At 41.2% G+C, this 25,759-nt stretch overlaps 1 protein-coding gene across 1 annotated transcript in view; it reads left to right on the top strand.

The window, feature by feature from the left end:
• Positions 1 to 25,759, top strand: part of LOC128691881 (A disintegrin and metalloproteinase with thrombospondin motifs 3) — a 90,468-nt gene that overhangs the window by 58,485 nt on the left and 6,224 nt on the right. Inside the window, exons 2-12 of the mRNA XM_070100868.1 lie at positions 3,045 to 3,197; positions 8,671 to 8,784; positions 9,703 to 9,835; positions 11,474 to 11,652; positions 13,436 to 13,617; positions 15,577 to 15,698; positions 16,795 to 16,927; positions 17,849 to 18,001; positions 22,181 to 22,269; positions 22,858 to 22,979; positions 24,345 to 24,464. Of these exons, the coding sequence (XP_069956969.1) occupies positions 3,045 to 3,197; positions 8,671 to 8,784; positions 9,703 to 9,835; positions 11,474 to 11,652; positions 13,436 to 13,617; positions 15,577 to 15,698; positions 16,795 to 16,927; positions 17,849 to 18,001; positions 22,181 to 22,269; positions 22,858 to 22,979; positions 24,345 to 24,464 (1,500 nt within the window). The remainder of the gene's footprint in view (positions 1 to 3,044; positions 3,198 to 8,670; positions 8,785 to 9,702; positions 9,836 to 11,473; positions 11,653 to 13,435; positions 13,618 to 15,576; positions 15,699 to 16,794; positions 16,928 to 17,848; positions 18,002 to 22,180; positions 22,270 to 22,857; positions 22,980 to 24,344; positions 24,465 to 25,759) is intronic.

Here is a 25,759-nt window from a genome sequence, read left to right as displayed (position 1 = left end):
GAGCATTTCCCACAAATTAGGTCACTTTTGTCCCCGGGATGCGACCCACGCCAGTCGACTAACACCCAGGTACCTATTTTACTGCTCGGTGAACATGGACAGCAGGTGTCTTTAGGAAATACGTCCCAATGTTTCCACCCGTATCGGGGATCAAACCAAGAACCTCAATGTGTGAGCTGAGTACGCTACCAACCCAGCTACGGGACACCGTGGAACAATTCTCACCTTACTGGGTTATCCAAAGTTAGATATTATTAATATATATACTACAATAAGTATAAAAGCTTGTTGACATGTTCTAGGGTATATACAGAGATGTGTGTATTTCTAATTGTATACATACTAGCAGTTTATATTAATCCACATCTCATGAATTAGTCACTTTGGTTATTGGTGTGCTGGCGACCTGCAGTCGTAGTGACCTTTGTGTAATATACAGTCTTCAAACACACTAAGTCAACCATAGCATGTGGTCATTGTTATACCTGGAGTATACATGGTGTTCCAGGGGTCTACCTTCCTGGAGTATACATGGTGTTCCAGGTGTCTACCTTCCTACCTGGAGTATACATGGTGTTCCAGGGGTCTACCTTCCTGGAGTATACATGGTGTTCCAGGTGTCTACCTACCTACCTGGAGTATGCATGGTGTTCCAGGGGTCTACCTTCCTGGAGTATACATGGTGTTCCAGGTGTCTACCTACCTACCTGGAGTATGCATGGTGTTCCAGGGGTCTACCTTCCTGGAGTATACATGGTGTTCCAGGTGTCTACCTACCTACCTGGAGTATACATGGTGTTCCAGGGGTCTACCTTCCTGGAGTATACATGGTGTTCCAGGTGTCTACCTTCCTGGAGTATACATGGTGTTCCAGGGGTCTACCTACCTGGAGTATATATGATGTTCCAGGGGTCTATATACCTAGAGTATACATGGTGTTCCAGGGGTCTACCTACGTGGAGTATACATGGTGTTCCAGGGGTCTATATACCTAGAGTATACGTGGTGTTCCAGGGGTCTACCTACGTGGAGTATACATGGTGTTCCAGGGGTCTATATACCTAGAGTATACATGGTGTTCCAGGGGTCTATATACCTAGAGTATACATGGTGTTCCAGGGGTCTACCTACCTGGGGTATACATGGTGTTCCAGGGGTCTATATACCTAGAGTATACATGGTGTTCCAGGGGTCTACCTTCCTGGAGTATACATGGTGTTCCAGGGGTCTACCTACCTGGAGTATATATGGTGTTCCAGGGGTCTATATACCTAGAGTATACATGGTGTTCCAGGGGTCTATATCCCTAGAGTATACATGGTGTTCAGGGGTCTATATACCTAGAGTATACATGGTGTTCCAGGGGTCTACCTACGTGGAGTATACATGGTGTTCCAGGGGTCTATATACCTAGAGTATACATGGTGTTCCAGGGGTCTACCTACCTGGGGTATACATGGTGTTCCAGGGGTCTATATACCTAGAGTATACATGGTGTTCCAGGGGTCTACCTTCCTGGAGTATACATGGTGTTCCAGGGGTCTACCTACCTGGAGTATATATGGTGTTCCAGGGGTCTATATACCTAGAGTATACATGGTGTTCCAGGGGTCTATATACCTAGAGTATACATGGTGTTCCAGGGGTCTACCTACCTGGAGTATACATGGTGTTCCAGGGGTCTATATACCTAGAGTATACATGGTGTTCCAGGGGTCTATATACCTAGAGTATACATGGTGTTCCAGGGGTCTACCTACTTGGAGTATACATGAAGGGTGTTCCAGGAATCTACCTACGTGGAGTATACATGGTGTTCCAGGGGTCTACCTACCTGGAGTATACATGGTGTTCCAGGGGTCTATATACCTAGAGTATACATGGTGTTCCAGGGGTCTACCTACCTGGAGTATACATGCTGTTTCGGGGGTCTACCTACCTGTTCAACTGCCTCCCAGCATACATAAAGGGGATTACCAATAGACCCCTGGCTGTCTTCAAGCAGGCACTGGACAGGCACCTAAAGTCGGTACCTGACCAGCCGGGCTGTGGTTCGTACGTTGGATTGCGTGCAGCCAGCAGTAACAGCCTGGTTGATCCGGCCCTGAACCACCATGAGGCCTGGTCACAGACCGGGCCGCGGGGGCGTTGACCCCGGGAACTCTCTCCAGGCAAACCTGGAGTATACATGAAGGGTGTTCCAGGGGTCTACCTACCTGGAGTATACATGAAGGGTGTTCCAGGGGTCTACCTACCTGGAGTATACATGAAGGGTGTTCCAGGGGTCTACCTACCTGGAGTATACATGAAGGGTGTTCCAGGGGTCTACCTACCTGGAGTATACATGAAGGGTGTTCCAGGGGTCTACCTACCTGGAGTATACATGAAGGGTGTTCCAGGGGTCTACCTACCTGGAGTATACATGAAGGGTGTTCCAGGGGTCTACCTACCTGGAGTATACATGAAGGGTGTTCCAGGGGTCTGCCTACGTGGAGTATACATGAAGGGTGTTCCATGGGTCTACCTACCTGGAGTATACATGAAGGGTGTTCCAGGGGTCTACCTACCTGGAGTATACATGAAGGGTGTTCCAGGGGTCTGCCTACCTGGAGTATACATGAAGGGTGTTCCAGGGGTCTACATACCTGGAGTATACATGAAGGGTGTTCCAGGGGTCTACCTACCTGGAGTATACATGAAGGGTGTTCCAGGGGTCTGCCTACCTGGAGTATACATGAAGGGTGTTCCAGGGGTCTGCCTACCTGGAGTATACATGAAGGATGTTCCAGGGGTCTACCTACCTGGAGTATACATGAAGGGTGTTCCAGGGGTCTACCTACCTGGAGTATACATGAAGGGTGTTCCAGGGGTCTGCCTACCTAGAATATACCTGGAGGGTATTACAGGGATCAACACCCCGGCGGCTCGATCCATAACCAGACCACATGATGGATCAGGGCCTGATCAACCAGACTGTTACTACTGGCAAGCGATCTATACAATGAGACAGTAAAATAAAGCTTTCTCTTTCTTGCTGTGAACAGTTTGGGACTCAGCCACGACGGTGACAGTGTAGCAGTGAATGACTGTGAAGACGAAGGCTTCCAGGGATCAGTGATGGCTCCACTGGTAGCTGCCACCTTTAGCAGGTTCCACTGGTCGAAATGTTCCAAGAGGGAGTACCATACTAAAGCACAGTAAGTACCAGGGTACAGTAGGTACCAGGGTACAGTAGGTACCAGGGTGCAGTAGGTACCAGGGTACAGTAGGTACCAGGGTACAGTAGGTACCAGGGTACAGTAAGTACCAGGACACAGTAAGTACCAGGACACAGTAAGTACCAGGACACAGTAAGTACCAGGACACAGTAAGTACCAGGACACAGTAAGTACCAGGACACAGTAAGTACCAGGACACAGTAAGTACCAGGGTACAGTAAGTACCAGGACACAGTAAGTACCAGGACACAGTAAGTACCAGGACACAGTAAGTACCAGGACACAGTAAGTACCAGGACACAGTAAGTACCAGGACACAGTAAGTACCAGGACACAGTAAGTACCAGGACACAGTAAGTACCAGGACACAGTAAGTACCAGGACACAGTAAGTACCAGGACACAGTAAGTACCAGGACACAGTAAGTACCAGGACACAGTAAGTACCAGGACACAGTAAGTACCAGGACACAGTAAGTACCAGGGTACAGTAAGTACCAGGATACAATAAGTACCAGGACACAGTAAATACCAGGATACAGTAAGTACCAGGGTACAGTAAGTACCAAGATACAGTAAGTACCAGGGTACAGTAAGTACCAGGACACAGTAAGTACCAGGATACAGTAAGTACCAGGGTGCAGTAAGTACCAGGAAACAGTAATTACCAGAGTACAGTAAGTACCAGGACACAGTAAGTACCAGGATACAGTAAGTACCAGGGTACAGTAAGTACCAGGGTACAGTAAGTATCAGGGTACAGTAAGTACCAGGATACAGTAAGTACCAGGACAAAGTAAGTACCAGGGTACAGCAAGTACCAGGGTACAGTAAGTTCCAGGATACAGTAAGTACCAGGATACAGTAAGTACCAGGACACAGTAAGTACCAGGGTACAGTAAGTACCAGGATACAGTAAGTACCAGGACACAGTAAATACCAGGGTACAGTAAGTACCAGGATACAGTAAGTACCAGGATACAGTAAGTACCAGGGTACAGTAAGTACCAGGACACAGTAAGTACCAGGATACAGTAAGTACCAGGATACAGTAAGTACCAGGGTACAGTAAGTACCAGGGTACAGTAAGTACCAGGGTACAGTAAGTACCAGGATACAGTAAGTACCAGGACACAGTAAGTACCAGAGTACAGTAAGTACCAGGGCACAGTAAGTACCAGGATATAGTAAGTACCAGGGTACAGTAAGTACCAGGATACAGTAAGTACCAGGACACAGTAAGTACCAGAGTACAGTAAGTACCAGGGCACAGTAAGTACCAGGATATAGTAAGTACCAGGATACAGTAAGTACCAGGACACAGTAAGTACCAGGGTACAGTAAGTACCAGGATACAGTAAGTACCAGGACACAGTAATTACCAGGGTACAGTAAGCACAAGGATGCAGTAAGTACCAGGACACGGTAAATACCAGGGTACAGTAAGTACCAGGATACAGTAAGTACCAGGATACAATAAGTACCAGGGTACAGTAAGTACCAGGGTACAGTAAGTACCAGGACACAATAAGTACCAGGGTACAGTAAGTACCAGGGTACAGTAAGTACCAGGATACAGTAAGTACCAGGACACAGTAATTACCAGGGTACACTAAATACCAGGACACAGTAAGTACCAGGGTACACTAAATACCAGGACACAGTAAGTACCAGGGCACAGTAAATACCAGGGTAGAGGAAGTACCAGGGAACACTAAGTACCAGGGAACAGTAAGTACCAGGGTAGAGGAAGTACCTGGGAACAGTAAGTACCAGGGTAGAGGAAGTACCAGGGAACAGTAAGTACCAGGACACAGTAAATACCAGGGTAGAGGAAGTACCAGGGTACACTAAATACCAGGACACAGAAAGTACCAGGACACAGTAAATGCCAGAGAGCAGTAAGTACCAGGGTTGAGGAAATACCAGGGAACAGTAAGTACCAGGACACAGTAAGTACCAGGACACAGTACTAGGACACAGCAAGTACCAGGGTACAGGTGGCAATTAGGACACAGTAAGTACCTCCAGGACACAGGTGTAAGCAATTATGGACACAGTAAGGCACCAGGACAGTAAGTACCTTGGTGACACAGTGGTAAGTACCAGAACACAAGTAAGCCAATTATGGACAGTGGTAAGTGCCTTACAGGACACAGTAAGTACCAGGACACAGTAAGTACCAGGACACAGTAAGTACCAGGACAGTAAGTACCAGGACACAGTAAGTACCAGAACACAGTAAGTACCAGGACACAGTAAGTACCAGGACACAGTAAGTACCAGGACACAGTAAGTACCAGGACACAGTAAGTACCAGGACACAGTAAGTACCAGGACACAGTAAGGTACTTATGACATGTAAGTACCCAGGATTGCTGGTAAGTACCTCAGGATTAAGCAGTAAGTACCCAGGACACAGTAAGCACCAGGACACAGTAAGTACCCAGAAACACAGTAAGGCAATTATGGACACAGTAAGTACCAGGACACAGTAAGTACCTTATGGACACAGTAAGTAGCCCAAGACACAGCAAGTACCCAGGTGACACAGTAAGTAATTGGTGGACACAAGTAAGTACCTATGGACACAGTAAGTACCAGGACACATATAAGTAACCAGGTGGCTGTGTGCACCTAGGTGGACACAGTAAGTATTAGAACACAGTAAGTAATTCCCAGGACACAGGTAAGCACCAGGACACAGTAAGGCACCAGAACAGCCAGTAAGCACTACCAGGACACAGTAAGTACCTGAGGACACAGTAAGTACCAGGGTACAGTAAGTACCAGGACACAGTAAGTACCAGAATACAGCAAGTACCAGGACACAGTAAGTACCAGGACACAGTAAGTACCAGGACACAGTAAGTACCAAGACACAGTAAGTACCAGGACACAGTAAGTACCAGGACACAGTAAGTACCAGGACACAGTAAGTACCAGGGTACAGTGAAGCACCTCAGGGCACAGGCACCCAGGACACAGTAAGTAACCAAGACACAGGTAGCATCCAGGACACAGGTAAGTAACTTATGGATGCAGTAAGTACCAGAACACAGTAAAGTACCTAGGGTAGTAAGGGTACCCAGGACGGCAGGTAAGTACCAGGATACAGTAAGTACCCAGGACACAGTAAGTACTCAGGATTACAGTAAGTACCCAGGGTACAGTAAGCACCAGGTGCACAGTAATCTCTATGGACATAGTGCAAAGTACCCAGGATACAGTAAGTACTATATACACAGTAAGTACCTAGGACACAGTAAGTACCAGGACACAGTAAAAGGTACCAGGACACAGTAAGGTACCAGGACACAGTAAGGCACCTTACAGGACACAGTAAGTACCAGGATACAGTAAGTGCACCCAGGACACAGTAAGGCACCCAGGACACAGTAAGCATCAGGATACAGTAAGGTACCAGGATACAGGTAAGTACCAGGACACAGTAAGTACCAGGATTGACAGTGAAGTACCTCCGGACACAGGTAAGTTACCAGGACACAGTAAGTACCATGGATACAGTAAGTACCAGGACACAGTAAGTACAATGGACACAGTATGTACCAGGAACACAGGTGCAAGTACCTAGGACACAGTAAGGTACCAGAACACAGTAAGTACCAGGGCACAGTAAGGTACCAGGACACAGTAAGTACCAGGACACAGTAAAGTACCAGGACACAGTAAGCAACTTCATGGACACAGTAAGCACCTATGGACACAGCATGTACCAGGAATATTAGTGCAAGTACCAGGACACAGTAAAGTAGCCCAGGACACAGTAAGTATTAGGGTACAGGTAAGTGCCAGGACACAGTAAGTAATTCCCAGGACACAGTAAGTACTAGGACACAGTATGTGACCAGGACACAGTAAGCACTACCAGGACACAGTAAGTACCCAGGACACAGTAAGTACCCAGGACACAGTAAGTACCTCAGGACACAGTAAGCACCTATGGATAAGGTAAGTACCAGGACAATAGGTAATCACCTAGGACATGGTGCATGTACCAGGACACAGTAAGTACCTATGGACACAGGTAAGTACCTAGGATTACAGTAAGTAATCCTGGACACAGTAAGTACCACAGGACACAGTAAGTACCAGGATTACAGGTAAGCACCAGGACACAGGTAAGCAACCTATGGACACAGTAAGTACCTTGGAGATTAGTAAGTACCAGGACACAGTAAGTACCAAGACACAGTAAGTACCAGGACACAGTAAGTACCAGGACACAGTAAGTACCAGGACACAGTAAGTACCAGGACACAGTAAGTACTTATATACACAGTAAGTACCTGGAGGACAGTAAGGTACCAGGACAGTAAGTGTCCCAGGATTACTGTGCAAGTACCAGGTACAGTAAGGTACCAGGACACAGGTAAGTACCAGGACACAGTAAGCACCTTGGTGGACACAGTAAGTACCAGGAGATTAGCCAAGTGGCAATTCCATGGACACAGTAAGTACCTAGGACACAGTAAGTACCAGGACACAGGTAAGTACCAGGACACAGTAAGTAATTCCTGTGACACAGTAAGGTAATTCCAAGACACAGTAAGTAATTGGTGGACAACTAATGTAAGTAATTACCCAGGACACAGTAAGCACCAGGACACAGTAAGTACCCAGGACACAGTAAGTACCAGGACACAGTAAGTACCAGAACACAGTAAGTACCTCCAGGACACAGTAAGTAATTCCAGGACACAGTAAGTGTCCTAGGACACAGTAATCAATTAGGACACAGTAATAATTAGGACATAGTATACCAGGGTACAGGTAAGTACCAGGACACAGTAAGTACCAGGACACAGTAAGTACCAGGACACAGTAAGTAATTAGGACACAGTAAGCACTTATGGACACAGGTAAGTACCAGGACACAGTAAGTAACTCAGGAACACAGTAAGTACCAGGACACAAGGTACCAGGACCAGGACACAGTAAGTACCAAGACACAGTAAGTACCAGGACACAGTAAGTACCAGGACACAGTAAGTACCAGGACACAGTAAGTACCAGGACACAGTAAGTACCAGGACACAGTAAGTACCAGGACACAGTAAGTACCAGGACACAGTAAGTACCAGGGTGCACTGAACAAAACAGCTCACTAACAGCACTACATTCAACATATCTTATTTGCTGGTAAATGTTGTGTAAACCTCAGCTGGGTTAAGCCAGTGATGACTTTTAGACCTACGAGCCATATAGAGTATTATCTAGGCCTAGAATATATGAACTAAAATAAGTTCTAAGCTCAATCTCAGGTTACCAAAGTTCTATATTCATACCATAGGCTTTTCAGTTATTTTGATAAACATTTTAATGTTATCTTCATGTGACAAGAGACCCACATCAAGGGAATGCTTGTCCTCTTTCCTGGCAGATAAAACACTCTACCACTGAGTATTAATCAGTTGGTTTATCTCCCCCAGGGGCTGGTCTTGCTTGATGAACAAGCCACAGTGGAAGAATGCAACTCGTGTTGAGTCCACCATCAAGTATCAGTACTCTCTGGATGACCAGTGTAGACTAGAGTTTGGTGAAGGGTAAGTTAGTCTCTCTCTCTCTCTCTCTCTCTCTCTCTCTCTCTCTCTCTCTCTCTCTCTCTCTGTCTCTCTCTCTCTCTCTCTCTCTCTCTCTCCTCTCTCTCTCTCTTTCTCTCTCTCTCTCTCTCTCTCTCTCTCTCTCTCTCTCTCTCTCTCTCTCTCTCTCTCTCTCTCTCTCTCTCTCTCTCTCTCTCTCTCTCTTTCTCTCTCTCTCTCTCTCTCTCTCTCTCTCTCTCTCTCTCTCTCTCTCTCTCTCTCTCTCTCTCTCTCTCTCTCTCTCTCTCTCTTTCTCTCTCTCTCTCTCTCTCTCTCTCTCTCTCTCTCTCTCTCTCTCTCTCTCTCTCTCTCTCTCTCTCTCTCTCTGCAAAATTATATATATATATATATATATATATATATATATATATATATATATATATATATATATATATATATATATATATATATATATATATACACACACATTTGGTGTATATACACTGGATATACATGCACTGAGGGTATATACACTTATGCTAAATGCGTATACAATGAGTTTACATAATTCCTACATTAGGTATTAATGTAAAGGTAATATATACAGCCTTAATGACCTTCAGGTAGCCGATAGACCTTAATGACCTTCAGGTAGTCGATAGACCTTAATGACCCTCAGGCAATCGATAGACCTTAATAAATGATGAATTCATTCTATGGTCTTTTCCCACTATTATATATAAGATTTTTACTCTCAATCATATTTACTGTTTTTTTTTTTCCGTTTATCTGATTATTATACGTAATTCTAGTGACATTAGGTTATGTTAATTTTTATATCAGCGACTTGGCCAAAATATTTCAATGTTCAATTAAGGGATAATGTGATTTTTTTTTTTCATTTGATTTGAGTTTTTCAAACAATGATACAAAATATTTCAGGTATGGTCTGTGCAGCAGTTTTGGGATGACAGAGCCATGTACACATCTATGGTGCAGTAATACTTCTATGCCACACCATTGTAAAACTAAGAAGGGCCCTCCCCTTGAGGGAACCATCTGTGCTGAACACAAGGTAACCTTTAATGACTAATAAAACTAGAATAAATACTTGTTAGTACTCATGCTAGTGGCTATGCAGAGGAATAAATATTTGTATTTGTACTTGGAGACAGAAGCTCAGAAGATTAGTTTGTATATACACAAATACAGGTATACACATTATTATTATTATAATCAAGGGGGAAGCGCTAAACCCGGAGGATTATACAGCGCCTGGGGGGGGGGGGGATGTGGAAGGCATTCAGGCTTAATTCGGGAAACTGGAGCACCGATCCAATTCCCTAAATCAAGAGCCCCTCACCAACATCAACAGGTATACACAAATACAGTTACATAGATTATCATACATAGCAACATATGCGTAGACAACCTGGGATAACCCAAAAAAGTCTGACTTATTTCCATTGGAGTCCTTTTAATACCTTATTATTATACAATATAGGAGATATTGTTATATTACAAAGGATATATGTATACTAGTAATAAGGTAAATAGAGTTATTTACATCTACATGTTTGTTAAGTAATAAAATAAAAAATCAATCTCCTCCCTTTCTGTTGCTACATTCATCAGACACCTTTTGGCAGTCTTCTTGAACTGGTTCATGCTATGACTGGCTTTGACATGTGCAGGCAGTCTGTTCCATTCCTTTATTGCTGTCCCCTCAGGGAAGGTTCCTTGATGTTGGTGAGGGGCTCTTGACTTAGGTAATTGGATCTGTGCTCCACTTCCCCGAATTAAGCCTGAATGCCTTCCACATCCCCCCCCAGGCGCTGTATAATCATACAGGTTTAGCGCTTCCCCTTGATTATAATAATAATAATCCTTTATTGCCGTACAATAAAAAGTGTTTGAAGCCAGGCCACTGACTGTGGGTACTACAAAGTTGAATTTGTCTGTATATTTTAACCCCTACTGGGGTCCTCTTCAGTAGATGTTCTGCTGAAGAGTACCTCAGTAGGGGGTCGAAAAATGCAAATAAATTTTCTGACTTTATCTTCATGTGGGTTATTATTGAGCAGAAAGTAACTTCTCTGTATTTTAATTTTGTTCCAGGTGAAGGGAGATGTGAGATGGGTTCAAAGATATAAATGGAGGTTATTGGAGTAATACACGACTATTGTGCTCAGATTTATTAAGTAGAAATGGTGCGTCGAATGGCAGCCATCTTATGAAATGCTTCCTAAATAAACTTAAACTTTGGTGGCTCTTAGCCCCCGACAACAATATGGAATCTAATGTTTATAATTGTAACCATAATTTTTCAAAGGGGTGGAGAGGTAAGCCAGTGGAAGGTCTCTGTCAGGAAACACTTATCAGAAAACACTTGTCCTGTTTCCTGACAGACTTAACCTAACAACATGAAGAAAGTTAGGATCTGTTACATAGGGGTTTTTCCTCATTGTCACTAAGTTCATTTAGGTACAGGTACACATAAGTTCAATTATCATACATAGTGTAAATTATCCACCAGGATAACCCATAAAGTCATAGTGACTTATTTCCACTGGGGTCCTATTACAATCCTCAAGACCACTAAGTCGCACACACCGGTAGTGGCAATTAATTTGTCTGAAGACTTAACCTAGGAAGGTTACAGAAGAAAAAAATACAGTAGAATTAATTCCACTGGGGTTCCCTTTCCTTTCAGTGGTGTCGGCACGGATTCTGTGTGGCGATGGCCCAAGAAACGGATGTGACGGAGGGAGAATCACCGGTGAAACACAACCCCCAGGATGGTGGCTGGGGTCCCTGGAGCCAGTGGGGACCATGTTCCAGAACCTGTGGCACTGGAGTGGCCTTCAGGACCAGAGCTTGCAACCATCCTCCGTTAGTAGTATCATGCCACTTGTGCATGTCAGTCTCAAAGGCAGGGGGAGTTGATCTAAAGAATGGGAGCTACACTCCCATTCTTTAAATCAAACCAGCCAGGCCCATAATTAGCTCTGTTGGCTCAGTCAACTTCAAATTCTCCAAATACATGCAGCTAGGAGATATATTGAGCCCAACTGTAGGCAAAGTTTCAAATTTTACTATTGACAAATTAAGCAGCATGACTGACTTAACAATTCAGTATGGTTAGTTTTGATGTCACATTGCTGTTCACAAACACCCTAGATTATCTTCCATTCCTCAGGTGCTGTGCAATACCCATGGGTTTAGCCCTTCCCAATAAATATAATGCATTGCAATATTAGTGCAGTAGTTATATCCGTGATGCAGGAATCTCATAATTAGTGTTTTGGGATTATTGTTATATTATGAATAGGTAAAGTGTAATGAACACTTATCAGCGGTCAATAATAACCCACATGGAGACAGCAGCACAGGACATTGATTGATCTGTATATTTTGACCCCCTTCTGGGATCCTCGTCAACAGGAGTTCCCCTCACGAGAGGTTCCTTGACTGGTGAGGGGCTCTTGATCTAGGGAATTGGATCTGTGCTCCAGTTTCCTGAATTATGCCTGAGTGCCTTCCACACCAGTCGACTGGTGTGGGTCGCATCCTGGGGGACAAGATTAAGGACCACAATGGAAATAAGTTAGACAGTCCTCGATGACACACTGACTTTCTTGGGTTATCCTGGGTGGCTAACCCTCCGGGGTTAAAAATCCGAACGAAATCTTATCTTATCTTATCTTATGGGTTTAGCACTCCTCCATAATAATAATAATCTTCAACGGGGGATTGAAATATACAGATCAATCAACCTCCTGTGTTGCTGTCTCCATGTGGGTTATTACTGAGCATATTATATTTGCAAAAGTATTAAGCCCATATAAGTTGTTCATTGCTGATATTTGGGACTGGAATTAGTGTTAATAACTTGGATATTCCCATATATTATGAAGTTTTTGTATGGTCATCTATCAATATGTTTCCAGAGTTCTTCATTTCTAGTTTATATTACCATTATTAAATATAATGCTTTGTTTAGATAATGTCTGCATAATGCTGGAATTCTAATAGCAATACTGGTGCTCTCCTGATATATATTTGTCCAGGATATGACTTCCAGGGCTGTTGTAGTTGTATAGCATCATTCATCACTATTAACACTATGCATCTTCACAGCATCATTCATTATTACTACTCACCATCTTTACATCACAGCATCATTCATTATTACTACTCACCATCTTTACATCACAGCATCATTCATTATTACTACTCACCATCTTTACATCACAGCATCATTCATTATTACTACTCACCATCTTTACATCACAGCATCATTCATTATTACTACTCACCATCTTTACATCACAGCATCATTCATTATTACTACTCACCATCTTTACATCACAGCATCATTCATTATTACTACTCACCATCTTTACATCACAGCATCATTCATTATTACTACTCACTATCTTTACATCACAGCATCATTCATTATTACTACTCACCATCTTTACATCACAGCATCATTTTTAACTAACACTAACATGTCTGTAATCTGTGGGTTAGTTGTAAATTGCTCCAGCCCCAGGCCGGGCAGAACAACACTCAGAACTGATCACAGGTATAACACAGATACCATATGTCTTTCATGTATATTAAAAGCTATTTTTTTCAGTTATAAGTAACGCTTTTATATACTTAACAGTCCAGCTTGGGGTGGTCGTCGGTGCCGGGGTAAGAGAGAAGAGTGGCAGGTGTGTAGTGTGGAGGAGTGCCCACTGCCTCACCAGGACTTTAGGGCCCAGCAGTGTGCCCGCATCACTCGCATTGTTAATCTAGATCCACGTAGAGCTGCGCTCACCTGGCTCCCATATGAGGCTAAGAGATGTGAGTATAACTATACACACTGGTGAAGAAATAGACACATTTGCAACATCTGGGTGTCTGTATTTGTAGTGATAAAGCCACTGGATAGCAAAACATTAAATGTTGCACATGTATCTAATTCTTTATCTTGTTAGTATTGTATACCATACATGTACAACTACTAACAGTATTTGTAGCTACAGTAACAGATCTGTACTCATGGTGCCTCATCTTAAGTCATTCCGGTCTTCCATTATAGTATCCCATCAACTTTTCCAGCATAAAGTCAAATTTTCATGGGTCACATTCAGTGAATTGTTTGAACATTTGTGCAGCATCGAGAAGGTTTCCAAATACATAAATTAGACAGTCAAACCCAAAGTTCCTTGACTTGACTGATTGACAGATATGTACATCATCCATGATACCACAACCAGGTAAGTAGGTACCTGAGTGTTAGTCAACTGGTGTGGGTGGCATCCTGGGGGGTGGTAGTATACCTTAGATAGTGCCGGGCTATCAAATGAGTTGAGGTAGGATAATGGCTCTTAGCTTGTAAAATTGACTTGTGTGTGTAAAGAAATTAGAGCATGAATCTTAAGGCCTTTTCAAATGCCATTTTATGGTGCATTAGAGGGGGCTGTATGTGAATAGTTTCTTAATAAAATTAACTTGTTTATAATTCTCTGCACTAAGTAAAAATAGTTAAAAAAAATTCCCTGAATATACTGTTTTTTTTAACACCCAGGCAGGGTAACCCTAACCCTTTCAGGGTCCAAGGCCCAAATCTGGAGTCACGCACCAGTGTCCAAGAATTTTCCAAAAAAAAATTTTTTATTTTTTCTTATGAAATCGTAGAGAATCTTTTTGTGAAGGTAATAAAACAAAAAGTACGAAATTTGGTGGAAAATTGACGAAATTATGCTCTCGCGAATTTTGATGTGTCAGCGATATTTACGAATCGGCGATTTTGCCGACTTTGACTCCCATTTTACGCCAATTACATTATTCCAATCAACCAAATTCTTAGCTATTTCACTAGTATTACTTCTATTCTATCGATTGAGCACAAGAAATCGCCAAGTCAACTGTTTCAACTACAAAATAAAGTGATCGGAAATTGTTAATTTGGCCAATTTAACACAAAGTTCAAAATATTCCAATTTCAAAATAGGGTCCAGAATAAACAATGTAGGCATTCCTGGCACTAAACTAACATTTCCTCTGTTCATTAGTCATGTTTTGAGGCTTTACAAATAAATTCCATTTTGATTTTTTATTCACATAATGAATTTTTATTCACACCAAAAAATAGAAGATTTACTGCTATGCAATACTGTAATAATTGTATAAATATCATCACCATATTTGTGAATGTATATTAGACCCACCAGCTGATGTGTATTAGACGTGTGAGGTCGTTTGTTTACTCTTGAATATCGGCAAAAATTTAACATTTCCGCTACTTTGAGCTCAGTTTCAAGCCATTTCCAGTGCTAAAACCAATCAAAATCATCTCTATTTCTGTAATATGTCTTCCATTCTATCAAATGAGACCAAGAAATCGCAAATACAACTATAAAAAACATACGAAAAAACTGCAAAGTTGCTGTTTTAATCAAAAAATCATGATTTCAGTTTTTTTCTCTAATTATATACAGTGTGCTGCAGGATCTGTTTTATGTGGTGCACACATACCACATAGATGTATTCTCTCATATCTAGGCCCAAATGTACCACTCACAGTTTATCAGAGTGAGCTGAGCTCATGGCGTAGATCTACGGTTTGGACACTCACCATAAAGCCGTAGATCTACGGGACGGACCCTGAAAGGGCTAAAAGCAAATACTTTCACCATTATTCACACTATCACTATCTTGAAGAGTCGCGCAGATATGACATTTCGGATGTCACTCCAAACGGCAAATATCTCAACCCCTCCATTAGAGTGCATATATTAAATGAAAAATATTTTTCAGATAAAAAGAGGTGCCGTATTTCCTGCTATAGCCATAGCACTAACGAGGTCTACATCGGTCGAGAATACGTAACAGACGGGACGCGATGCTCTTACGACCAACCCAATGATATATGTGTTCAGGTAATGAAAAAATCATTGTTGTATTAACTGTGAGAAGCAATTCATATGCATGGATCATGCTCAGTGAATTATTAGTTTATTCAGGTAGAGGTACACATAAATACAGTTACATAAATTATCATACATACCAGCATATGCAGAACAACCACTGTGAAAAAAATAGCGAAATTCCAAGCACTTTCATGACGTCTCACATTATCAAGGAACTATATATATAATTCCTTGATAATGTGAGAAGTTATGAAAGTGCTTGGAATTTTGCTATTTTTTTCACAGTGGTTGTTCTGCATATTGTGATATCACCTGTTTACTGTGATCTTATTGCATAGTAGCATATGTGTAAATTACCCGCCAGGATAACCCTAAAAAAAAGTCAGTGACTTATTTCTATTGGAGTCCTTGACTTATTTCCATTGTTGGTCTATATGTGCATCATAGAGAAGGTTTCCAAATGAGGCAGAGAGATTTGTAGTCCCTAACACACTCATCATGTCACACATCTTGCTCTGTAGATACTGTTCTAGGTTACACTAATTTGCAAGAGGAAATCAGAAGAAAATAAAATAAATCTGTTTCCAGAACATTCTTGCAATTTCCCATTGAGACTGGTACATAATAGAACAAGACATTATCAGGTATTGGATCCATTCAACACCGTTTGTTATTTTAACATTGTGAGAAAATATTAACATATGTCAGATGTGCCAAGAATTCCATTTAATGAAATTACTGTTTCTTGATCAAATACGTATGTTAAATCATCAGAATCTGTCTGTATCAACCTACTAACAAATATTATGTACTAACTAACAACTATCATATACTTTACTAACAAGTGTCATATACTGTACCTGAATATTTGATGAAGAGTTAAGTTTTAGTTATAATTCAAGTTAAACAGCATCTACCTGGGTATTCTTACACAGTGAGATATGTATGGATATGATGGGAACTGCTCTATCATTAAATAAAAGAACTGTTGACAGTACAAGCACTGTATTTCCTACCTCCAGGACTCAAGTCTGGCTAACCAGTTTCCCTGAATCCCAATGTGACATGTTTTGCATTATTTTATTACATTAACCAACCCCACCAGGGCAAGTGTGTGCCAATGGGATGCGACAATGTGATTGGCTCTGCAATGCAAGAAGACGACTGTGGAGTGTGTGGTGGGGATGGTGCCACCTGCCATCACCACAATTTCGACTACAATGATGTTCCTCCACCAGGTTAATACTTGCATAAATTTGTAATGAATTATCGAACCCACCTTCAGTTGACAGGTTTAGGGGGAGCACTAAACCCCAAAGGGTCATGCAGCACCTTACAAATTGGAGGTAATTAGCCCTGATCTGAGGAAATGGTGGGTAGCCTCAGTTCCTCTGGTCACTGGTAGTGGGTGTAAGATTTCTGCCCAAGATTCAAAACCAGGACTTTGGGCTTTATGATGACCTAAAATTATATCCCATGCAAGTGTTTCTTCCATTCTGATTACATAATAGTAAATTTACATGAGAGTTGCTTCAAAGATTTGTGTCAAAGCCAAAGATTTATTTCTGCATGATAAATGTTTGTACAGAGATGGGTGACATTTGGTTGTACATGTAGAAATCCCATAGTTATGGAAAGCATTTCAGGCAAGCTTAAGGGGCACATAAGTTCCCCCATCTTGTAATAACATGTTTATCTTTCCACTATAATCTACCTTGTCCATAATTACTACCGCATTTACTTCGTCTGTTTTGTAAGGTGAAGTCCAGGATCTTTCCCGAATTCATGGATAACTTAACAATTGTGTTGTAGACAATTGCGTTGTAGACAGCAGTTGTGTTGTAGAGGTGTGAGCTTTGCTCAGACCTCTACAACACTATTGTTAAGTTTATACCATGAATTAAGGAAAGATCCTGGACTTCACCTTACGAAACAGACGAAGTAAATGCGATAGTAATTATGGACAAGGTAGATTATAGTGGAAAAGTGAACATGTTATTAGAAGACTTGTGTGCCTCTTAAGCCTAACCTAAGACTACAATGGCAATAATTATTTGCTTATATTTATGGATGTTAAAGGTAAAGAAACAATAAATTCAGGGTGGCATATAAAAAGCGCGTATATATTGCAATGTTTTAATCCAATTCTTTGTTAGCAGACTACAGCTTGGTGGCTATCCTGCCAGCTGGTGCACACAACATCATGATTAATGAAGAAACACCATCTGGGAACTTCCTAGCCCTTGCTGATAACTCCTCTGTTTTCTTCCTTAATGGAGGCAGCAGTCAAGAACCATCTAAAACCTTTATCAGTAAGATCTTAATCCTCTCATACAGTGTTTTGGAATAAATTTGGATGTGTGGTAATGATGATTGGTTAGAATTACTTTTTTTTAACACACTGGCCGTCTCCCACCAAGGCAGGGTGACCCGAAAAAGAAACACTTTCACCATCATTCACTCCATCACTGTTTTGCCAGAGGCATGCCAATACTTAAGTTCAGGTGCCCCTCCAAACTGAAATATCTCTGCCCTTCCTTCAGAGTGCAGGCATTGTACTTCCCATCTCCTGAACTCGAGTCTGCTTAACCAGTTTCCATGAATCCCTTTACAAAGTGTTACCATGTTTGCACTCCAACCACTCATCAATTACATTATTCTTTTTTAGCACCATTGATCTCCCACCAAGATAGGGTGATAAAAACAAATAAAAAATACATAGAGATGCATGACATTATCGTAGGGGTTCTTAAATGGAGATGTCGAGGGTTGAAGGTAGACACACTTGTTGGATGGTAACATATATTGTCAGACTGAGATGAAGAGGAATGGAGCCCAGCCTTGCCGTGTTCTAGTCTGGATGGTCTGCCGCCGAGTGAGAGGGAGGCAGAGGTACGAGCCTACACATGCGCATCCCGTGACGTCACACAAAGTCACAGGCCTACAAGGGATCTCCTATCTAAAGCACATGGATGATACTAATATGCTATGCTATATAACACAGGGATCAGCAACTATGCTGACAACATAGGTGAATGATATGTTAGAGAGAGAGAGAGGTCAGGGTGTTGAGGGAAGGACATATGTAGGAAGATAGACAGGGGTAACAAAAAAAGGCACAATACCGTGACTGGAACGATACACAAATAACCCGCACATAGAAGAGAGGAGCTTACGACGACGTTTCGCTCCTCTCTTCTATGTGCGGGTTATTTGTGTATAGACAGGGGTCACAGTCAATGTAAAATCATGAGGCAATTAAGAATTTTTTTTAACACCAGTCATCTCCCACTGAGGCAGGGTGACCTAAAAAAGGACTTTTTAGGTCACCCTACGGACAGGAGAAGGGGCTACTAGCCCCTTGTTCCTGGCATTTTAATCACCTCTTACAAGCTACTGTAGGGCCCCACTTATACAGCAGGTTAGGTTCCAGGCTATTGCTGTACAGGAGGGCCCTACTTATGCAGCAGGTTAGGTTCCAGGCTATTGTTGTACAAGAGGGCCCTGTTTATAAAGGAGGTTAGGTTCCAGGCTATTGTTGTACAAGAGGGCCCTGCTTATAAAGGAGGTTAGGTTCCAGGCTACTGCTGTACAGAAGGGCCCTGTTTATAAAGGAGGTTAGGTTCTAGGCTACTGCTGTACAAGAGGGCCCTGCTTATAAAGGAGGTTAGGTTCCAGGCTACTGCTGTACAAGAGGGCCCTGCTTATAAAGGAGGTTAGGTTCCAGGCTACTGCTGTACAAGAGGGCCCTGCTTATAAAGGAGGTTAGGTTCCAGGCTACTGCTGTACAAGAGGGCCCTGCTTATAAAGGAGGTTAGGTTCCAGGCTACTGCTGTACAAGAGGGCCCTGCTTATAAAGGAGGTTAGGTTCCAGGCTACTGCTGTACAGAAGGGCCCTGCTTATAAAGGAGGTTAGGTTCCAGGCTACTGCTGTACAAGAGGGCCCTGCTTATAAAGGAGGTTAGGTTCCAGGCTACTGCTGTACAAGAGGGCCCTGCTTATAAAGAAGGTTAGGTTCCAGGCTACTGCTGTACAAGAGGGCCCTGCTTATAAAGAAGGTTAGGTTCCAGGTTACTGCTGTACAGAAGGGCCTCACTTATACAGCAGGTTAGGTTCCAGGTTACTGCTGTACAAGAGGGCCCTGCTTATAAAGGAGGTTAGGTTCCAGGCTACTGCTGTACAAGAGGGCCCTGCTTATAAAGGAGGTTAGGTTCCAGGCTACTGCTGTACAAGAGGGCCCTGCTTATAAAGAAGGTTAGGTTCCAGGTTACTGCTGTACAGAAGGGCCTCACTTATACAGCAGGTTAGGTTCCAGGTTACTGCTGTACAAGAGGGCCCTGCTTATAAAGAAGGTTAGGTTCCAGGTTACTGCTGTACAGAAGGGCCTCACTTATACAGCAGGTTAGGTTCCAGGCTACTGCTGTACAGAAGGGCCTCACTTATACAGCAGGTTAGGTTCCAGGCTACTGCTGTACAGAAGGGCCTCACTTATACAGCAGGTTAGGTTCCAGGCTACTGCTGTACAGAAGGGCCTCACTTATACAGCAGGTTAGGTTCCAGGCTACTGCTGTACAGAAGGGCCTCACTTATACAGCAGGTTAGGTTCCAGGCTACTGCTGTACAGAAGGGCCTCACTTATACAGCAGGTTAGGTTCCAGGCTACTGCTGTACAGAAGGGCCTCACTTATACAGCAGGTTAGGTTCTGAGCTACTGCTGTAAAGCAAAAATTGCTATAAAGTGAAATGCATATAAAAGCCCATCATATATTAAGTGAGCAATAGAGCTAGGCTTAATAAATATGTATACAGTACACATTACTTACCTTAAAATATTTTCGTCCTTAGCTTATAGTGAGTGGTAAATATATTTATTGTAGGAAGTCTGAATAAATGAAGAATGACTGTAACTGAAAACCACTGCAGTAGCAAAGCGCTGTAAAGCGAAGCGCTCTAAAGCAGGACTTGCCTGTACCAGGACTTAAGATGTTACTAGCTAAGCAAGTACAGTGGACCCCTGGTTTACGATCAACTCCCAATGTGACCAATTATGTAAGTGTATTTATGTAAGTGCGTTTGTACGTGTATGTTTGGGGGTCTGAAATGGACTAATCTAATTCACAATATTCCTTATGGGAACAAATTCGGTCAGTACTGGCACCTGAACATACTTCTGGAATGAAATAATATCGTAAACCGGGGGTCCACTGTATTTACCTGTACAGTGGACCCCCGGTTAACGAACTTTTTTCATTCCAGTAGTATGTTCAGGTGCCAGTACTGACCGAATTTTTTCCCATAAGGAATATTGTGAAGTAGATTAGTCCATTTCAGACCCCCAAACATACACGTACAAAAGCACTTACATAAATACACTTACATAATTGGTCGCATTTGGAGGTGATCGTTATGCGGGGATCCACTGTATTTACCTGTAAATGTCTATAATTAGTTACTCTTCATTGAGATCCATTATAGCATTATTCTTATTGAGATACATTATAGTAGTATTTTGTGATTTTTTAAAGATTGTTAAAACTAGTGAATAGATGAAACTACAGTAATGTGAATAAACAAAAGGGTAGACAAGGGGCCCAGACCATGGTCCATAAATTAACAGTCCGACACTCTACCATTCCAGCCTCTCATCCATCATTCTGTTTATTCATTGACAGTTTTTTATTACAACTTAATATGAGTCTACAGTAGTGTTTAAAGTGTATAACTATACACAAATATCCTCCATATATGAGAAAGGAACTTACAATAACATTTCAGTCCGACTTGGACTGTTAACTAGTCACACACATTCTCCTATGTGCAGGTTACTGTGAATTGTTCCAGCCACAGTATTGTGCATTTTTATTCTTGAATTGGTTTAGCACTTCTTTTTTATTATAATAATAATAATAATAATAATAATAATCTTTCTTTCTTTCTTTCAACACACCAGCCGTATCCCACCGAGGTGGGGTGGCCCAAAAGGAAAAACAAAAGTTTCTCCTTTCATATTTAGTAATATATACAGGAGAAGGGGTTACTAGCCCCTTGCTCCTGGCATTTTAGTCGCCTCTTACAACACGCATAGCTTACGGAGGAAGAATTCTGTTCCACTTCCCCATGGAGATAAGAGGAAATAAACAAGAACAAGAGCTAGTAAGAAAATAGAAGAAAACCCAGAGGGGTGTGTATACATATGCTTGTACATGTATGTGTAGTGTGACCTAAGTGTAAGCAGAAGTAGCAAGACGTACCTGAAACCTTGCATGTTTATGAGACAGAAAAAACACCAGCAATCCTACCATCGTGTAAAACAATTACAGGCTTACGTTTTACACTCACTTGGCAGGACGGTAGTACCTCCCTGGGCGGTTGCTGTCTACCAACCTACTACCTATAATAATAATAATAATAATAATAATAATAATAATAATAATAATAAAATTCTTCAAGTGTTTTACTAATTTGACTAATTGAGGGGTGGTGTTGCACAGGTGAGGGCGCCAAGTTCTTGTACAACAGCCAGGGTGAACGTGAGAGGCTACAAGCAAGAGGACCTCTTCTTGGATCTATCTACATCATGGTTAGATCTTTTATTTTTTATTTTTTTTACATGATGTGAGTGCCAGCTTAAGCACCATTGGGTTTGTGAATAAATGGTTTAGAAAATGAACAAGTTGATAAATAAGACACCTTTACAACATTTGGGAATGTTTATTCTAGAAACATTTTCCAGCTTTTTCTCAGATCAGCTGGGGATTTGAACCTCAGAATTCTGCAGAATTCATATATTGTACACAGCACCTCCTTTTTTTTTATATGCTGACTGTCTCCCACTGAGGCAGGGTGACCTGAAAAAGAAGAAACACTTCCACCATTATTCACACTATCACTGTCTTGCCAGAGAAGTACAGATACGACAGTTTAGATGTCACTTTAAATGGCAGATATCCCAAACCCATTCTTTAGATTACTAAAAATAAGAAGAAATTTCTGTATATCTTTCTTTCAACACACTGGCCGTATCCCACCGAGGCAGGGTGACCTAAAAAGAAAAACAAAAGTTTTTCTTTTTAAATTTGGTAATTTATAAAAGAGAAGGGGTTACTAGCCCCTTGCTCATGGCATTTTAGTTGAAATTTCTGTACGTCTTTAAATATTTATCTTTCAGGTCCATGGCATGAGAGAACCAGAATCAGTACGTATTACAACTACCTACCTGACGCAGCTGAAGCAGGAGCACTATCAATGGGAGGTGGGCCCACTCACTGCCTGCTCTGTCACCTGTGGAGGGTGAATACCATTTATTTGACCCTACATTGATTGTTTATCAATTTATTATAGATTTAAATTATTTTTGTGTGAGCAAATATTAATTAACCCTTTCAGGGTTTTCAACATACTAGTACAGCTTACGCACCAGGGTTATTGACTTACTAGTACGCCTAAATTCTAGCGCCTTCAAATCTAGCGAGAGAAAGCTGGTAGGCCTACATATGAAAGAATGGGTCTATGTGGTCAGTGTGCGCACTATAAAAAAAAATCCTGCAGCACACAGTGCGTAATGAGAAAAAAAAAACTTTGTGTTTTTTGGATTAAAACAGCGACTTTGCACTGTATTTTCGTATGGTATTTATGGTTGTATTCTAGTTTTCTTGGTCTCATTTTATAGAATGGAAGACATATTACAGAAATTGAGATGATTTTGACTGGTTTTACAATAAAAAGTACCTTGAAATTGAGCTCAAAGTAGCAGAAATGTTCGATTTTTACCAAAGTTCAAAAGTAAACAAATCATGCCAAGCGTCCAATACACGTCAACTGGTGAGTCTGATATTCTTTCACAAGTGCGCTGATATTATTTATACCATTTCTACACTAATGCAGTAGTCTGCATAACAGTAAATCTTCTATTTTTTGTAAGAATAAAAATTCAAACTGGAAAGCAAAAGAAATATAAGAGGGGCCTGGGGACATGATTAACGAACAGAGAACTTGTTATTTTAGTGCCAGGAATGTCTTTCTTGTTTATTCTGGACCCTGTTTGGAAATTGGCATCTTTTGAAATTTGTGTGAAATTGGCAAAATTGCCAATTTCTAACCACTTTATTGGATAGTTGAAATTGGTAAATGGGTGGTTTCTTGTACTCATTCAATAGAAAAAATAGAGTTCTAGTGGAATAAATATGATTTTTGTCGACTAGTACACAGGAATTGGCCAAAAATAGGGCTCAAAGTGGGAGAAATCGCCGATGCGTAAACATCGGCGAGACCGCTAACTTCGCGAGAGCATTATTCCATAAGTTTTCCATCAAATTTCATACTTTTGGTGTCATTATGATCGGGAAAAGATTCTCTATCATTTCACAAGAAAAAATAATTTTGTTTTTTTTCCGAAAAATTTTCGACTCTGAGAACAAGTTCAGGAGAGGGCCTCTCAACCCTGAAAGGGTTAAATATATTTTAACTGAATATAGACAAACAAAAAAAATTTAATGTAACATAATTGCAGAAGCTGTTATCTGACAGTACAGTAATAGTATTAGTCTTGTTTATCCTGTATGTTTTCAAGTGTTAAATATATAAAGCAGAAGTGTCTTATGTATGGGAACTGTAAAGAAATCTTCAGTGCCATTTTTCTCTCGTTATTATCGGCAGCGGTGAACAACATGAAACCTTAGTATGCCGGGATCGCCGCACTGATGCTCAGGTGTTCCACAACAGCTGTCAGCACCTGCCACGCCCTTCACTCAACACTACAACCTGCAACACCTTTGGGTAAGTTGCCCTGTTATTTGAGTACGTTTGTAAAAGTACACAATGCACAAATAACCCACTATAGGAGAAAGAAAGTTATGATAATGTTTGGCTGTAACTTGACCCATTAACTAGTCACACACTAACACATGAAGGGAAGGGAACCAGTACTAGTAGGTAATAAGTTAATTATGAAACAAAGAATGGTAAGGAAGGACCTTCAGTAGTGGTAATAATAATTCTTTATTTCTACATGATACAATGTTTGTACAAAGGTGAATGACGTTTGGGTGTACATGCAGAAAGACCTTTTATATGCAGAGCATTTCAGGCAAACTTAAGACTAACTTGAGATTTATAAGACAATAATAATACGTATAAGTAATTTTATATATACAGTCACTTGGGTGAGTGTAAGTACAAAGTTAAGTGTTTATAATGAATGCAAGAGAACACACTATGCATGTTAATTACAAAGACAGCCACTGTCATGCATATTGTGGGCAGACTAATCCTAATGCTAACAGACTACTCAAAGCTAGACATAGGTTATGGAGTGTATTAAATAAATGAACCAGTAAAAAATTATAATTAGAAAAAATTATGCAGGTCCATATCCGTTTATCCAAAACCATTGGGGCCAGTAGTGTTTCGAATTTCAGAATTTTTTGAATTTCAGAATGTTGGGTTTGGCGGCGTGACCCAGCACTGAGATGACTGACACTCCACAAAAAAACTTTGGTTTTCCAAATTTTTCGAATTTCAGAATGCTGGGTCGGGCCACCATGTGGTGGTGTGACCCAGCACTGAGATGACACACTCCACACTCCATGAAAAAACTCCGGTTTTCGGAACTTTTCAAATTTCGGATAAAGGGATGTGGACCTGTAGTAGAGGGGTAGCAAAAAAATTATTACAATTAGTACAATTTAAATTGTACAATTTTAGGTGTGTATTAATACTTTAAATTGATTTAGTGATTAAAGGTTAACTGGGATTTCTTGAGTTAATGGAGAAAGAATTATTATTACTAAGTTGGTGGGGTTGTACTGAGATAACAAAGTTTAAACTTATTACTACAACAAAAATGCAAAAATTTTTGACTTAGAGATTATGGCTTAAAACAGAGATACAGGTAATTAAAATATACTCTATATTAAACTGCTGTATTTTAAAGCAATACTTTAGTATACAGTAATGTATATTTCTTTTTAAGCAAAACACATTGTAAACTTTATCATGCCTTTAATTTTTTGAAAGTGCCATCATGTTTGCTCTTATCTTGAAATATAATTAAATAACTTAACATTTTTTGC

This window comes from Cherax quadricarinatus, chromosome 75 (assembly GCF_038502225.1).
Source record: "Cherax quadricarinatus isolate ZL_2023a chromosome 75, ASM3850222v1, whole genome shotgun sequence".
In the NCBI taxonomy this organism is placed as follows: domain Eukaryota; kingdom Metazoa; phylum Arthropoda; class Malacostraca; order Decapoda; family Parastacidae; genus Cherax; species Cherax quadricarinatus.
The sequence above is the reverse complement of the archived record's forward strand: the minus strand, read 5'-3'. Positions and strand labels throughout refer to the sequence as shown.